We start from the raw sequence: 17,496 nt of genomic DNA on the forward strand, positions 1-17,496 counted from the left end.
TTACGTGTCAAGCACACATTTCTCCTAATTTCTAATCTCCCATCTCATTCATTCTAACATAGTATGGATTTTATAACATAGTTTCATTTTCATACATGAAGTTTGACCAACTACGCAACTTTAATAAATTTCTTCTAAATCCACACCTAACGTTTCCAAAATCATGCTATTTTAGTAATTTTACCCGTTTGTTTTTCCTTTAAGTCTACATAAAATTAATTCATAAGTATTTTGAGAATCACAATTGAAATAATGGACCTTATTTATTTTTATCGTTTGACAAATCCCGTGTAATACACGGGTTCAAAAGATAGTATCACAATAAAAGTGATTCAAAAATAAAAATAAAAATTATACTAAATTATAATAATATGAGAAAGACAAAATTGTAATTACACAATTTTAGGAGTTTTAAGTAATTACAACTTTTAAAAACATACTGTATGAGCGTTTTAAACATATAGTTGACTTTAAAACCAACTTTCCGCAAGTTTGTTAATAGAGCCGGCCCAAAGAGATGGTGATGGTCGGGTGTAACGTATATAATTTAGCATGTTAATTAGTTTTACTCGTTTATTGCACGAACTTCGATACTTCATATGTGTGTATTGTATAACGGGTCACATGTGATTAATGCAGCTAATTTGTACCTGTAAGTGTACGGAATGAAGACCAACAAGCGAAACGAGGCAGAAAATGAAGATGGCTGGTATAGATCCATCGCGATACGCTGCATCATAAAAATGAGCATTTCATTCATTATAATTTGAGTATGCTATTAGTATGGTATTTCACTTTTACCTAAAAAGTTAATACATGATTACTGATTATCAGTATTTATGTTTCCAGCCGCATCATATAGAAACCTTCTGATGTATACTTATTACATGTGTTCTATAAATGGAATAAAAGTTAAAACCAGAAGCCCATTACCCGTTGGAATATTGCCAAAACCGTTGGTCGAAGGCACGCATCAAATCAGGTCCCATTACCCGTTGGAATATTGCCAAAACCGTTGGTCGAAGGCACGCATCAAATCAGGTCCCATTACCTGTTTACCCGACCCGACCCGACCCGGATGGCACCCGTTTACCAAATCCATCTTTCCCAAGCTGTAACCTAAGTTTCATCAGTCAAATTTCACAACTTTATATATTATATATATATAAATTCACTTGGGTTTTATCAACACAAGCCTCTCACCTCTTCAATTATGGTGTCTATTGACGATCAATTCAAATTTGATGCATAAAAGGTTAGAATTTGTTACCCAATTTATTGAATTATGGCTGGGTGTTGAATAATATTTGAGGGTTATTTTGAAGAATTGAAGATGATGGGTAGTTACAGTGAGAATGAAGATGAGTTTTTTGATGCACACCAGATGTTCGACGTTACGTCTGACTCAGATTCGGATGGTTTTTTGGAGAGCTGTTGTAGTTCTGGATTTGGGTTTGATTATTGGGATGGGAATTTGGATGGTGTTGATGTTAGACGTGATAAATTGTTGAAATTTATGGGTTTGAGTGATAGATGGTATGCTGAAAGAGATGGGTATGAAGATGGTGTGGTTAGTGAAATACGAGACGAAACCGAGCCTGTTGTAGATGAGTTTTTTTGCAGGCAGCCGTCTTTGAATGATTGGTCAAGTAAAAACATGGAGTTGGTGGTGAAAACTGTGAATTGGGATGAAGAAAACGTGTTAACGGAACCGTTTTTTGATTTCGGTGCAGAGCGTAAACCGGATATTGGTTCGTTGAAAGTAGACGGTGAGTCGATGAGTTTGTTAGATAGGAGGAAGAAAGTGAAGAAGGGTTGGCTGCAGAAGCTGAATGTGATGGCTCGAATCACACACGAACACGAGCCGAATCACACATATGGTGCGGGTGGTTCAGGTGGTGCGAGTACTCGTTCTGTTCATGTGCACGCACACAAAAGGAAGTCGAAAGAATTGTCGTCTGTTTATGCTACACAAGAGTTTGCAGCGCATAACGGTGTGATCTCAGTTATAAAGTTTAGTCCTGATGGTAGATACTTGGCGAGTGCGGGTGAAGATGGTGTTGTACGCGTTTGGAAGATTTATGAAGATCAAGATCCGAGAATATATAAGATTCAAGAAACCAATCGATCATCGGTTTATTTTTCAACTAATCATTTATCTGAATTAGCCCCTTTAAAGCCAAATAAAGAAAAAACACTAAATTTTAGAGGCTTTAGGAAATCATCTGAATTAGCTTGTGTTATTTTACCGCCTAAAGTTTTCAGAATCTTGGAGAAACCTGTGCATGAGTTCTATGGACACGTTGGCGAGATTTTATCACTTTCATGGTCTAAAAACGGGGTTTGTAACTTTGTTTTATATAACTTTTCATTAACTTTAGAATTCATATTCTTGAAAAGCTTATTGTTTTAAAAATTTTGATGATATAGTATCTTTTATCATCTTCTGTCGATAAAACTGTGCGTATGTGGAAACTTGGACATCATGAATGCCTGAAAGTCTTTACTCATAACAACTATGGTGAGTGCTGCGGTCAACTTATATTCTTTTTACCTTACCCGTAAAATTAATCGAGGATATATTTGACTTGTAGTGACATGTGTTGAGTTCAATCCTGTGGATGACAACTATTTCATTAGTGGTTCGATAGATGGCAAAGTACGCATATGGGATGTGCATAGTTGTAAGGTTATTGACTGGATTGATGTTGGCGATATTGTTACTGCTGCGTGTTTTTATCCAGATGGCAAGGTTTGTTCAGTTTTAAAAGGAATAATCTATATTATATTTTTTGGTCAATTCGGTTATGTTTTGTTAGATTATAACTAAAATTACAATCTTTGTTTGCTTAATTTAGGGAAGCATTGTGGGAACCTTAGATGGAAAATGCAGTTTCTACGATATTATTGGTATGCTTTATATTTTTGACATTAAAAGAGCTCCATCATATATGTAATTTCTTCTTTTTATGTAAGTTGATGAGCTTATGCAGATGAACGGCTGCAATTGCGTACTCAAATTTTGTTGATGAGTAAAAAGAAGTGGCCAAAGAGAATAACTGGATTTCAGGTATTGAATAACATTCGTGTTTTTTCTTTATCAGTCTTGTTTTGTATTGTATATTTATATGCTGTAATTTAGTAATATTTTATTTTTCAGTTTTGCCCGATTGACTCCAAGAAAGTGATTGTTACATCAGCTGATTCACAAGTGAGGATTCTTTATGGGATCAACATTGTAGGCAAATTCAAGGGTATGTTCTACTTCGTGTGCTTTGAACTAAAAAATATGAATTACTAAACTTGACAGTGGGTACTTTCATAGCTATTATACTCGTCTTTGATTGAATAATAATCATTATTCTTACAACAAAAAGTTACTTGAAAGTTTGTGACTAATACTTTTGAATTATTTTATTTTGCGGGTTACAGCTGCTCAAAAAGCTCGTGGCTCGCTTGAATTTGGCCTGTTTTAAACAAGCAGAGACCGAGCCAAGGTTGGCTTGTGGCTTGTTGGCCCGTTTAAATTAAGAACCAAATTAATACACACGCACACATTCTTTTCTAAACCAATTTTATGTTGAGAAGTACGAGAACTGCATAAATCTCGTGTATGTATGTAGTGCTTTAATAAGATAGTGGGGTAGGCGGTTATGTAACCGCCTTCTGTATTAGACGTAAAGCAAAAAGTACAAGTGAACTATGCGGATCTCTGTTTTTAACGTATTTTTGGTTCTGAAATGAACACCCCTATACATATATATTTATATATCTGTAACTTTATGCCGTATGACAATCTTTTAATGAAATAAATAACAAGTATATTGAAAATTCTCTTAGTATGTGTTAAAGGTAAAAAGCGAAGCCATTCTAATGTATATAACTTATAACCCAAGTTTTGATATATAAATTATGAATTGTGTAGATTATTAATTCTGATGTAGTTTACTAAAAAAGTATTATATTTAGTAAAAATTACAAACTCTTAAATAAAAACAAGCCGGCCCCACGAGCCACAAGCTGACTTTTGCTTTTGACGAGCGGGAGCGCAGTTCGAGCTCAATATGTCAGCTCGTCAAGATAAACGAGTCGAGCCAGCTCGGCTTGGTTTGTAAACGAGCCGAGCTGGAGCTAGAAGGCTCGAGCTCAACATTTCAGATTGTGAAGATAAACGAGGCGAGCCAACTCGGCTTTGTTTGTAAACAAACCGAGCTCAATCCCACATAGTTTCGGCTCGGCTCATTTATAGATCTACTGCGAGCTTATATGGTAGGCTAACCAGCCTGAACGGTAGTTTTGGTAGGTTGACCGAACTGAAATATAGGTAGTTTTGGTAGGTTGACCGAACTGAAATATAGTTATGGTAGTTTAAACCAGAAATCTAGTTTCCATAGGTTATCCAAACTAAAATGTAGTTTTGGTAGGTTAACCAACACAACCCAATAAACCTGCTACTTGGTTTTTCGGTTCAGTTACCTAGTTAACTAGTTAACCGTTTTTTATCGTTGAATACACGTTTTCATTTTAATTATTCATAGCAAATACAAGTTACAGAAAGTTCAGTTCTACTTGCATTTAATGTTGTACATCAAGCATTTGACAGCCGAAACATATTAAACAGGGAACCGAAGTTCAGGAAGCCAACTGTCCGCATGCTTCACCTCAGATGGAAAACACATAATATCAACCGCGGAAGATTCAAACATATACATATGGAACCACATTAGCCCCAGCAAACCTGTTACAAAACCCAAAACCGACTCGTCATACGAAAACTTCACTTCACATAACACAACGATGGCCATACCATGGTGCGGTTTAAAAACAATAGCAGCCGCATTACCATCCCCAAGACTTACATTAACCACCAACAACAATGTTGTTCCAAGAAGCACAATAGATTCACCTAGAGTGCCATCACCATCAACCACCCGCGGGTTTTTCTTTGAGTCGTTATTGAAAGGACCGCCAACGTGGCCGGCTGAAACACTACCGGATTCAACTCAAGTTAGTGTTTCACCGTCAATGCGTAAGTCCGAGTATAAGTTCTTGAAAACCGCATACCAAAGTACTTTCGTTGCTCCACATGCTTGGGGTCTCGTGATTGTGGCTGCGGGTTGGGATGGACGGATTAGAACGTATTTGAATTATGGGTTACCCGTTCGGTTGTGAACCGTTATACACATCTGTCGTTTTTAGTACATAGACTGTTTTATAAGATTATAATTTATAAGACTACAGTTATACTTGTATGTATATTTATAAATACACGTTCTGTGTTTTTTTTTTTTTTTTGAACGCCTAATGTTGAACAGAGCATGTTCACAAGTTAACATCTTTAAGCTCATAAATAAAAACAAATTATTTACTTGATTTTGCAACTCTTTAAATTTTCTCCAGTAAACTGCAAAACGCAGAATCATTCTTTTTTTGAATAAAAACTGGACGACTTTTTTTCAGGTTCGGTTTTGTATCAATAATATGTTGATAAAGTATGTATCGAGGAATGTTGTTGTATAAGCTGTTTTTAACATGTGAATTGTAGGAAGCCATCATAATTCGACCTGTCTCTTAAGGTGGGATATAATGTCGTTCTACACCATGGGTGTGTAACGTCTATAAATCATAAGGTATAACATTGCGTAACTTATATAAAAAAATCACACATTGATGTGTAAGTGTTTTGATGTTTTTACTAGTTACAGAAGTTGCATGCTAGTTTGCATGTGTGTAAAGTTTTGTTTTAAAGTTTTTCTGTACATATGATTACCAACTCACTGTCAGGACTCGGGTCGCCCCTGAGAACTCGAGGTCCTGTGCGAGTTATAAAAATGGGTCACAAAATTAAACATAAACAATTTCTTAACTGGGTTAATTGGTTTAAACTGGGGTTTTATTAATGGTTTAATAAGTATTGAGTAATGAACTAAGCCCAAGGGGTTTAATAAAGTATTTATATGTTTTTTCTTAAATTATATATTAAATACACATTAGAAAGTTAAAATGTTATGGGCCCTTGGAAAGTGGGTCATGTGCGGTTGCCCACGTCACACAAGGTTTAAGCCGGTCCTACTGACCGTAATAGTTGTTTTTAACACAAATAAAATAAGATTTTAGGATCTAGAGAAATCACAGATGATAAATATTAATAATACATAAGCATATGTTTGATTTTGTTTATTTTAGCATGCAATTAAGGGCACAACGTATAAAACATGTTGGAATCACTAAATATAATAATTTATAATAATATCTCACTTATTACAAAAAACGAAAATAATATAGTTTGTCGTTTTACACTTATTAACCAAATAATTGACTATTAACTTAAAAAATAAAAAAATTCGTTTGCCCCATGATTTTGTTTGATTAGAATTATTAGTTTGAATTATAAACAAACGCACTAACGATCTGACCCTCACAATCCTAACTGGATCGAAAATTTTAAATAGAAATTATTATGTAATGGTACGATGTTGCTTTATTCTTTTATAATTTTATTTTGTCCTAACTTTATCTTACCATAGTTTCCATGAACATGTGTCTAAAATCTTTTATGTTTTAGATTTTTTTTGACAAATAAATTGTCACGTTTTAATTTTCAAAAGTTTTGCTAAATTATGTTTAGGAGGTAAACACACATAAACTACTATATTTTAAGTTTTTAACCGGTTACATTTAAAGTGTAATACTTATACTTTACTTTCAGCTCCTTGCTAAGTTAAAGACTTTGTACCAGTTGGTTGCGTTTTATGAAAGTTTGTTCAGTCGGTGAAAGAAAAAACACACCTTATACTTTTTTGTTTTTTTTTTCTCTTTTAAGGCTGTATTAATATTCAAATTACCAAATTTGTGTTTATTCAATGATAATTGTTACAAAATATATTTTTATGAAATTTTATTCCAAATAGAAATGATGGATGTAATGTAATGATTGTCACGATCAACTATATTCATTTGCATTCTACTAAGATAAGTGAAAACATCGATTCTAACTATGATCGAAGCGACCCTGCTTCTTTTTACTATGATTTTTCTTTAAATCGTTAAACATATACTTAGCCTCACTTATTGCACCGATTGTCATAGAAGTGGACAATGAAGTATTTAAGCTCTCTTCACAGTTTCCGGGGATATACATCTGCTTATATTAACGATGTACAGTGACGATGTACAGTGACCACCCTTTAGATGTATGAGTCGGTTGTCTTATAGAACATAGATTTAGGGATCTTCAGTCAACTAAGTTAGATTTCTTTCACATATCCTATTTCACGATCTTTAGTCTCATTCCATAACTCAATCTCGTATAAACCCTTGGGTTATTGGATCCAAACACTATAGCTGACTTCGTTTGGTCAGTTGAGATAATATGTAGTAAGAAAACTGTCATGATGTGTTCTTAAATTACAAGTTATTCTTAATTATTTGTCAATCCTTAAGACCATAACCCAACTTGAATATAGTTCAGACGTGACACTCATTTTAGAGGAAACATCTTTACTATGCTTTATGCATTCTCCATCTCAAACATCTAACTAGATTCCGAATCGGCATTTTAGTCTAACCAACTAGATTATCCCCTATGACCACGCTGCACTTCGCTTGGTCGATAATGTGTTCTAATTTCATACTTCACTTTCAAAGAAAATAATTCTTTTTCTTCGGAAACTCACTTGGTTGTCTTATCCGATTATTGAATGCTAATACTTTAAACTGAAAGTTGATTCATTTTAGGATTCGTTAAGTTATCCGTCAAATAAGAAATCCAAAACTCACATAACTACTTAATGCTAACCGTTTCACTTGGCTGCATATCAACTCCAAGGTGAACTATTTTTTTCTTATGTTTGTAACAATGTGTACTATGCTAACAATTCGTTGTAGACAATGGTGGTAACATAACAAAGACAACCTTAATGGATACGAGAAATAGGGATAATTAATAATTGTGGCAGAGACAAAGATGAAGTCGAAGATGTCATCGTGTTTGCCCAAACCGCACACTCGCTCAGACAATTTCAAAGATGTCACATGTTTTTTTTTCTATATAAAATCTCTGTAATTATAGTTGCTAGTCGGGCGGTGGGATGGGGACTAGCAATTAATCGAGATTAATCGAATCGGACTTTAATGGATATTTTTCATTTTTATATACACACGCATACATTTTTATATGTAATTTTCAGTTTTATACACATAAAAACATATTTTGGCCGGAAATTGGCTGAAATCTCGCTACAAACAGCTGATTTTTGCTGAAATCTAGTCGGAAACCGCTGATTTTGGTTGGAATCTTTCCGGAAAGCGCTAATTTTGGTCGGAAACTCGCTGGAAACCGCCGATTTTGACCAGATTTGACTGTTGACCGATTAATTGGCCGACTAGTCAAAAATTAATTAGTGAAGTGGAGACTAACGATTAATCGAGGCTTAGTCGGGATTTTTGCAACACCGTATAGTGGTATATCATATCAACTCTACATTAGCTCACTTGAACACCATACATTACAAGATCCCTATATCAAGGACTAAAACAAGCCATCCCAAAATTTATGTTGCCATTCCAAACATCAAACTAGACTTCAAGGGGTAACATTAAACTTTTCAAAACTACACATGTGTTTCTCGAAAGTTGACAAGACTTTCTTAATATAATAATATTCTTAGCATAAAAATAAAAGTAAACATTTTTGTTGAACAACTATTAATAGCCACCAATTGCCATTGTCTTCTTCACCCAATACTTTCTCTCTTGAAACACACATTCAACTTGTGTTTGGGAGATATCATGGGCAGAGCTCCATGCTGCTCGAAGGTGGGCTTGCACAGAGGAGCATGGTCCGATGAAGAAGATAAACTTCTTACCGAATACATTCGAACCCACGGTGAAGGCCAATGGCGATCCATGCCTTCGAAAGCTGGTATGTGACTTTGTTTAAGTTGTTTATGGAGTTTTGGATATACGAATTTCAAATTATCTAAATACAAAACAATAAATGAATTGTCTAGAATTCCGGACCCAAAATATCCGGACATTCAGATTTCCAAAATTTGAATGTCTGGACTTTGGGAAGTAGGATAGATATTTTCTTTAAATTAATATTTAATAATTTAAATATCTTTTTCAACATTTGGATATCCGTTTGGAAATCCAAAACCAAATTATCCGAAATTCTGAACCATAAATACTCGAAAATATGGATATTTGAATTTTCGGACTCCCCTAGGCATTTTTTTTTTAAATTATTACATAATAAATGTTTTTTTTTATAATTTGGAAATCTGAATCCGAGACCGGAATTCTAGATATCCAAATTTCGGATATTAAAATTCACTATCTGAAAATTCGAATATCCGAATTTGAACACGTGTCAATCAATTAATAACTTTTTATATATTGTGATGGATCCAGGATTGCTTAGATGCGGAAAGAGTTGCAGGCTAAGATGTGTGAATTATCTTCGGTCAGGTATTAAGAGAGGACCCTTCACCGCGGAGGAGGATGAAGTTATCCTTCGACTGCGGTCGGTCCACGGTAACCGTTGGTCATTTATAGCCACCGAACTTCCAGGTCGAACTGACAATGAGATTAAAAATCACTGGAACTCGCATCTTAAACCAAAGGCGAATGAGAGCCCGTCCAGGGAAGATTCGAGTAACAATAAAAAGTCAAAAAAGAAAAGGAAAACCGGTCAAAAGTCAACGAAAGTCAAACCCACAGAAAAAGAAGCACAAATCATTCCTGATCAGTCTACTAATTCATCTAATTCATCAATGTGCTTATCGTTGACCGCGAGTGGTTCATCATCGAGTTGCACGACTGATCAAGGAGAAGCCGACTTATTGGCTACAGATTATTGGCCGAATTGGGCACAATTGTTTGATATTGATGGTTTAGTGAGCGCGACCGACCATCGGGATTTAGCATTTGACGGTGACAATTTGTTGACGTGTGTTGATGACGAAAACGGAATGCTAGAGAAGTTGTATAGTGAGTACTTGAATCTGCTTGGAGATGGAGAAGGAGAAGTAGTGTGATCATGTAATAATATGTTTTTAGTTGTCTAGTTAACTTTGTAACATTGTAAGTGAAAACTAAAAAAAAATATGAATAAAAGTGTTGGTGTGAAAATAAAAAGAAATTATGTTATATTTTATACTCATGTTACATGTGATGTGGGAATTCAGTGTGACCATGTTTGCACGTGGCCTCTTGTGTGTGCATTGATGAGGTTACATCCTCTATGAAAATCAATATTTTAAAAAACGGTTTTTTAAGCGTATCTGGATGGACTTAAAAATGGTAGAACTGATTGTATCGGGTTATTCTAGGTGATACAACTGAGTTGACTTGCTAATTTCAGAAAAATTCAATTTAAACTCAAAAATAGTTCAAAAGTATATGACTCCACAATAAAATATAATCCAAATGTTAGTTCGTAATAAAAAAAAATGATTAAAAAGTTGCTCGATGGCAATATTAAGAGCTATTTGATTTGATGGTTAATTGATCGAAGGTTGATAGTAAATTGATCGAAAGTCGATATTAAATTAATCAAAGGCCACTAGGTTAAAACTTAAAAACGGTAGATAAATGGTCATGAATGCCTGGATGGACCGCTAAAAGTCTCTGTCTAAAGTTTAAACCAAAACTTTTCCTTAGGCTTAAACCAGTACAACGGCGGTATTACCAATAATTGGCGGTTCAAATCATATACAGTTCGTCTAATTTAGGATCAGGACCATCCATAGCTTATGTGGAGGAGATTTGTGAGAATGATGGAAAAGTCAAGTATTGTGGAGGTTGAGGTGGAGGCCATCCATCCTTAAAGATCCTTTCTCATGGATGGTGAAGAATGGTGATTGGTGGGTCCCTCATATTGGTGATGTGAAAATTATGAAGTTGTTTGTGGAAAGAATGGATATGTTATTGTTGTAGATAAAAAATATTTATGGAAAAAATAATTGAAAAGTTAACGTGACATGCTAAGTAGGCTGTTTATGAAGAAAATTGCTATGAACTAATGCATACAGTCTATAAGCCCTATTTTAATGTCAATAATAATAAAAGTTTACAATTTGTATGAGTAGTGACAAATAATCCCACTAAAATAAAATATATTAGACTTATAGCCATGACATATTGGTTATTGACATGAATCAAAGCATCCATCACATGCTTAACAAGATACTTTATATGAAATCTAGTGCAAGTTGTTTCGTAGCACAATTCAGATTTAGTGAATGAAACATGAAAATAAGTTCCATTCTTACACTTAGATTAGTGAATACTTCGATTTCATTGCAAAACCGCATTTTTTAAAATAAATTTTATAAATATGCGAGTGGTGGTGAACACTCTACCGTGTTCCAACTCGCATACCATTGAACTAGCTATCAGTCTACCACATGAAAAAACACGTATTCATACATACATCATTGTATCAATAGGCTACAAGTCGTTTTGTTTATAAGATAGACAGTGACACCAATGGGGTTGTCCTCTAACAATATCTATATTTTTTTTTATCTGCATAACTAACTTTCATTAAACTTAAAACAATATCTATATGCCAGAAAGATATAAGAACAATGAACAGACTATAGCTATAGTTATTTCACTATGATATTTCAATGGACTTCTATCTTTATTCTTAAGAACGCATATTCATTCATCATAGCACCACTAGGCTACAAGTCGATTTGTTTATGACATACACAGAGACACCAATGGAGTTGTCTTCTTAACAATATCTATATGCCAGCAAGGTAAATAACTCTTATATAACTATGAACTTCTCTTATCTTCATTTAACTTGAAGTCTCTTCACCTAGAGATGCGTATCATATGCACCATTAGTAAAACGCTAAGTGAATCGAAACCAGTTTTAGTATCCCTAAGGATAACACAATTTTGAAGGCAGAAGCTTTATCAACAAGATCACAACTACTTTTCTTTATAATGGTCAACTATAATTTTAAGATATATACTCCATATACATTATCAACATTATTACTAACTTTTTTTCTTGCACATGTCGACAATATATATAAGGCATGTCATCTAACTTTCCTACATGTTTTTTAACCAAGTTACATACAAATATCAAGAAACTCCACCAACCTTAACTACTTGACAACTATTACACATAGTAAGGTACTCCACCAACTTTAACTACTCAACTTCTATCATAAAAGTTAACTTTTTAACCTAGTCTCTAACACAACACTTTAACCCAACGCTTTGGGAGTAATACTTTTGAATCATTAACTTTATATATAAACTTTAATAAAAGAAAACCCTTTTTAGTTACGTCTCCGTTTTAGGAAGAAAAAATCATGTACTCGCCTTGGCAATATTAAACACCACGCTAGACAAACTTCCAACACTATATCACATAAATCTATAATTTCATATAAAATATAAAAAAAACACCGATCTCATAGATACATATATATAGAATAAAACTCCTCAACGGCCGTTAAATGGCGTGGCCTTGATTAAACATTTGTTTTTTTTAATCTTAACAAAGTTTTTAACTAATTACTATGGTTTTTCTCTAATAATTTGTTCTCTTTAGCTGTTTTAAAGCATAAATACGCAATGTTGTTTAATTTAATTTAATTTTATCAAAATCGGATTGGTTTCAAAATAAAGTATGTTCTTATCAAACAAAATAACTACCAAAACTCAAAACCTTTAACTACATTCAAAAGTCAACTCGAGAAATATTTTTTTTGCATAAATTAATTATTCTATATAATACAGTGTTTCCAAATTATATGATCAAGCACGTTTCATTATATAAGAGCATTCTCATCCAACCCCTCATATTATGTGTTTTGGTCAAAAATTAACAACAGTGATTTCATAACGAAATTAGTAGTTGGGACTTGGTGCTTGTATGAAATACACGTAAAAGTATTTGAACACGAGGATTTGTTGCGAGGAAAAGACCCGAAACCCCAGGTGGTGAAAACTATCATCACCGGTTTATTAATAATAAAGGTGATTACAATTGTGGAGCTCAAACTTGATCGTGATTACAAAGAATGCGATGACTAGTAAGTTCTCAAGTGCTAGAGTGTGTGTGTTATGATCCGTATAGAGCTCTATTTATACAAAAATATAACTAACAAGAAGTCCTATATTTAAAGAAGCTTTTAGACTAAATCAATTAGCCGTTAATTCCGTTAGATAGCATGTTTCCTTAGTTGCCATGCTCTATAACAGTAAGTGCGAGTCCTCGGGAGATCAAGCAACGGCCTTTGACCTGGTAAACATGGAAAGTAGCAAAATATCGTGTTAGTTATATAATGTAATTAGGATACCAGTTACCTTGAAGGATACCGCATCCTGGATTCGTTCTGAATATAATCTTTGCTGAGAATACTGAAAATCCGTGCCCTAACATTATGTGAGGAGTGTTTTTATAATTTAGAGAGTGATTTAGGGTATTATGAGTGAAGAGTTTTTATATTTTAGAAAATTAGTGATTTTTCTGTATATTTAAAAAGTTACTGTTCATCTCCTATAATTTTTTAATATATTTTGAAAGTGGTTGTGGGTGAAGGAAAGAGAAAAGATAGTGATAAAAAGTATAAAAAATATTATTTAATTAAAATAAAGAGAGAAAATAAAATAAATTTTAGTATAATTTTTAGTTTGTAGATAGAGAGTGGGATGAAAATGCTCTAAATAAGATTTAAAATATTACCACAATTCACCTATATCATATAATAATAAAGTTTATTCTGTGACACAATCATGCTATGAGAAATAGACATGACATGATATGATGATAGTATGACAATGATGACAATATATGGTCCTTCCTAAACCACTGCCCATTTAACTATGTTTCAGAAGTGCAACACTAATTTACTACTCTTGACCTTTCAGTTTTCACATCTGCTATGCGTTTTTCACATGTTAGGAGAGTTTATTTTCACCGTGTAGCAGCATTCCAATTCATCATCATATTATGTAAGTGAGGTATTTATAATATATTAATATAAAGAATGGTTCAGGTGTTGTAAGTGAAAGGAAAAAGAAATATTATGACTTTTTTGTATATTTAAAAAATTTTTATAGCACCCTGTAAGTATATATTTTTTGCCTTTTTTTATAACATATATTTTAGTATAATAATCAAAAGTATTTTAAAATCACAATGATTGAACTTTTGTTAAATGAAAAAGATCATAAGATGGAGAAGGTAACTTAGAACAATCAATGCCACTAGAGGTGTTCAAAAAAACCGGTTACGGAACCGGTTTGGCCGGTTCAACCGGAAACCGGTTTTTTAAAAACCGGTTTTTTTAAAAACCGGTTTGACCGGTTTACGTAACCGGTTTACGTATCGGTTATACGTTTTGGAGCCAAAACCGGTTTTATAACCGGTTTTTTTTATAACCGGTTTTTTTTAATAACCGGTTATTAAAAAACCGGTTAACCGGTTTTTAAAATAACCGGTTTATTACCGTTATAAAAAAAACCGGTTAACCGGTTTTTTAATAACCGGTTAACCGGTTAAACCGGTTTTCGAACGTTACCAAACGGCTTTATAGCCGTTTTTTTTTTTTTTTTGACCGTTTTTTAGCCGTTTTTTTTTTGTTTTTTTACCATTTTACCCCCACAAACATCTATATATAGTTTAGGTTGGGTATTGGTTAGATCACACTTGATTATACAACTCCAAACGCTCTAAACGTTTATTTCATACGCGATTATACAACTCCAAACGCTCTTCTTTCGTAGTCGTTTATTTCATACTCGAGTATACCACTCTTAATTCGTAGTCGATTATCATGGCCTCCCAAAGTGCTGCTTCATCGGTCAACATGGGTGCCTCGAACACGGGAGAAACCGTCGTTCGGGTCATCCCCACGAAACGAAACCAAGATATTTGGCAACATTTCGACCTATGCGAAATGTCTAACGGAACCCAAAAAGCTAGATGCAAACATTGTTTGAAGTTTTATAACAAAGAAGCAAACTCCAGTTTAAGAGCTCATGTAGAAAAGCCCTCTTGCAAGGTCTTGAAGGACGAATCCGGAAGTAGTTCGCAGCCGGAGATGACGAATCAAGGAACGGTGTTTACGTACGACCTTGAAGCGGTACGTCAACAGTTTGGCAACTTTGTGATTCAACAATCACTTCCTTTCAACCACTTCGACAACCCTCAATTCACGGAGATGATGCAAAAGTATGTTCAACCACGCTACCAACACGTAAGTCGTTCGACCCTTAGAAGAGATTGTCTTAAAGCATGGAAAAACGCTAAATCCGAACTAATTTCATACTTTTCAAACTTACAAACTGGTGTGAACTTAACAACGGATGTGTGGTCGGTACCTAATGGTTCGCCCGACTCATACATTTGTGTGACGGCTCATTGGGTTGACCCCCGGTCGTGGCAAATGATGAAACGAACCGTTGCGTTTCAATTGTTTGATTACCCGCACACGGGTAGAAATATTTTTAAACTCTTGGATAAAGTCATTCGACAATACAAGATTGAAGATAAAATCTTTTCAATATCGTTTGATAACGCGTCCAACAATACGGCCGCGGTTGGCCATTTAAAATTAAAGTATAAACCTATCTGTGATGGAGCGTTTTTTCATAGCCGATGCATTGCACATATTATCAACTTGGCCGTGCAAGATGGGTTAAACGTGATCGAAACGCAAAGAAACAATTTTAAAAGAATGTTACGAGATGTTTTTAGCAACAATTCAACATTTTCAAGATACAAAAAATTTTGTGAAGAAGCTAACTGTCAATGGTTGGGGCCTAATTGGGATTGTCCAACAAGATGGAACTCGACTTGTGAAATGTTTGAGAAAGCCATCCAACAAAAACAATCGTTAATTGCGTTTCATCAAATTTTGTCAAATAGGGGTAAATGTGCACCGTACGATCCTAGAAACTGGTTATTGATTGAGATCGTTACGGAGGTTCTTCAAATTTTTAAATCTTGCACAACTAGTTTATCCGGGGTTTACTATCCAACAAGCCCCATTGCTTTACCAAAAATTGCTGTCATGTGCACAAAGTTGACTGAAATTCATTGTAGGGGTGCACCTTATTTTGATATGGGTGCAAAAATGAAAGAAAAATTTAGAAAATATTTTCAACAACTACCCGCTGTTTTGACCTGTGCGGCTGCGTTAAACCCTTGCATCAATGTTGGTGGTGTTGAAGCTTTAATAGAAAAAATTTGTGATGAGCTAGAGTTAAACGACGATCAAAACCCCCATTATAACCAAACTTTAAAGAATGCTTTCAACACCACCTTGGCAAACATGTATGATGTTTACCTTACAAAACACGGGTCGTCTTCCCAAATTCATGACTCGTTAAGAGCTGTTGCCCAATCCCAATCCCAAACCGACCTTGAAATGGGGATGTACTACATGATTTGGGAAGACGCCGGTAAACGTCAAAGGGTAAACACCCCAAGCAGTGAACTTGGAAGGTATGGTGGTACCAACTTTGTGAAACACATGACTCCGGATGAATTTAGAAGTCTTGATATGCTGGCTTGGTGGAGAGGTAAGGAGGATGAGTTTCCGATCCTCGCCGCCATGGCCAAAGATTTACTAACGGTCCAAGCTTCCACGGTAGCTTCGGAGTCTGCTTTTTCTGTTTCTGGCAGGGTTATATCGATTAGGAGGACTCGACTCACTCCACCAGCTGTAGAGATGTCGATTTGCTACAAGGATTACTTGGACTCTTTAGATAGGGCACAACATCAACGCTCACTCGAGGGGGAAATGGAGTATGAGGCGGCCTTGTATGAAGACGAGGTCAATCAAGGACACACTCAACCAATGACCGATGAAGAAGCCGCGTACGACGATTACCTAAGGAATAGCTCGGGATCGGGTAGCGAAGAAAATGAGTAACAAACATCAACTTGTTAATGTAATCGTGTCTAAGCATTCTTTAATGTTTGTATTTTTGAGTTACGAATATGCGATAACGATTTAATGTTTGTATTTTTAATGTAAAAGCTATAAATGAAAGTTATGTGTTTTTAATCTTCCAAGCAAAGAATGCTAACAACGAAACCCTAAACCCTAAACCCTAAAGCAAAAAAAAAAAAAAAAAAAAAAAAAAAAAAAAAAAAACCGGTTAACCGGTTAGACCGGTTATTAAAAACCGGTTGTAAAAAAACCGGTTTAATAACCGGTTCTAACCGGTTTCTAAACCGGTCCAAACCGGTTTGGCCGGTTTGAGTTTTCATTGACAAAAACCGGTTAATAACCGGTCCGGTTATTAACCGAACCGGTTTTTTTCTGGATAAAAAAAACCGGTCCGGTTAATAACCGAACCGGTTTTTTCAAAAAAACCGATTTGTGCACCTCTAAATGCCACCAACAAACAGGCAAACAGCCATCACAAATAGCTGTAAAGCTAAATCTCAAGTCTCAACCAATTATTTAAGCAATTGTTCTAAAAACTTAAAACCAAGAGTACTTATCA

The 17,496-nt window shown here is 34.7% G+C and overlaps 2 protein-coding genes across 2 annotated transcripts; both read left to right on the top strand.

Moving 5' to 3' along the window:
• The first annotated feature begins 1,336 nt into the window (after positions 1-1,336).
• On the top strand, positions 1,337-5,220 carry LOC143548669 (uncharacterized). The gene is made up of 7 exons (XM_077039770.1): positions 1,337-2,341; positions 2,431-2,521; positions 2,595-2,752; positions 2,859-2,910; positions 2,994-3,070; positions 3,161-3,254; positions 4,622-5,220. Exons 1-7 carry the CDS (start codon positions 1,337-1,339, stop codon positions 5,170-5,172), a joined length of 2,028 nt encoding a protein of 675 aa, XP_076895885.1. The 3' UTR covers positions 5,173-5,220.
• A 3,568-nt stretch (positions 5,221-8,788) lies between these two features.
• On the top strand, positions 8,789-10,076 carry LOC143548658 (transcription factor MYB15-like). The gene is made up of 2 exons (XM_077039763.1): positions 8,789-8,923; positions 9,415-10,076. Exons 1-2 carry the CDS (start codon positions 8,791-8,793, stop codon positions 10,038-10,040), a joined length of 759 nt encoding a protein of 252 aa, XP_076895878.1. The 5' UTR covers positions 8,789-8,790; the 3' UTR covers positions 10,041-10,076.
• Positions 10,077-17,496: the final 7,420 nt, after the last annotated feature.

Source organism: Bidens hawaiensis, unplaced genomic scaffold (assembly GCF_021521415.1).
Source record: "Bidens hawaiensis isolate Kalapana, Puna unplaced genomic scaffold, B.hawaiensis_p1.1 tig00015212_1, whole genome shotgun sequence".
In the NCBI taxonomy this organism is placed as follows: domain Eukaryota; kingdom Viridiplantae; phylum Streptophyta; class Magnoliopsida; order Asterales; family Asteraceae; genus Bidens; species Bidens hawaiensis.

Excerpts from the sequence above, each read along its gene's own strand:
- LOC143548669 (XM_077039770.1), top strand. The coding sequence starts at position 1,337 with ATGGGTAGTTACAGTGAGAATGAAGATGAGTTTTTTGATGCACACCAG. Across the intron at positions 2,911-2,993 it reads CAGTTTCTACGATATTATTG|ATGAACGGCTGCAATTGCGT; the intron begins GTATGCTTTATA and ends GAGCTTATGCAG. Across the intron at positions 3,255-4,621 it reads CATTGTAGGCAAATTCAAGG|GGAACCGAAGTTCAGGAAGC; the intron begins GTATGTTCTACT and ends CATATTAAACAG.
- LOC143548658 (XM_077039763.1), top strand. The coding sequence starts at position 8,791 with ATGGGCAGAGCTCCATGCTGCTCGAAGGTGGGCTTGCACAGAGGAGCA. Across the intron at positions 8,924-9,414 it reads ATCCATGCCTTCGAAAGCTG|GATTGCTTAGATGCGGAAAG; the intron begins GTATGTGACTTT and ends TGATGGATCCAG.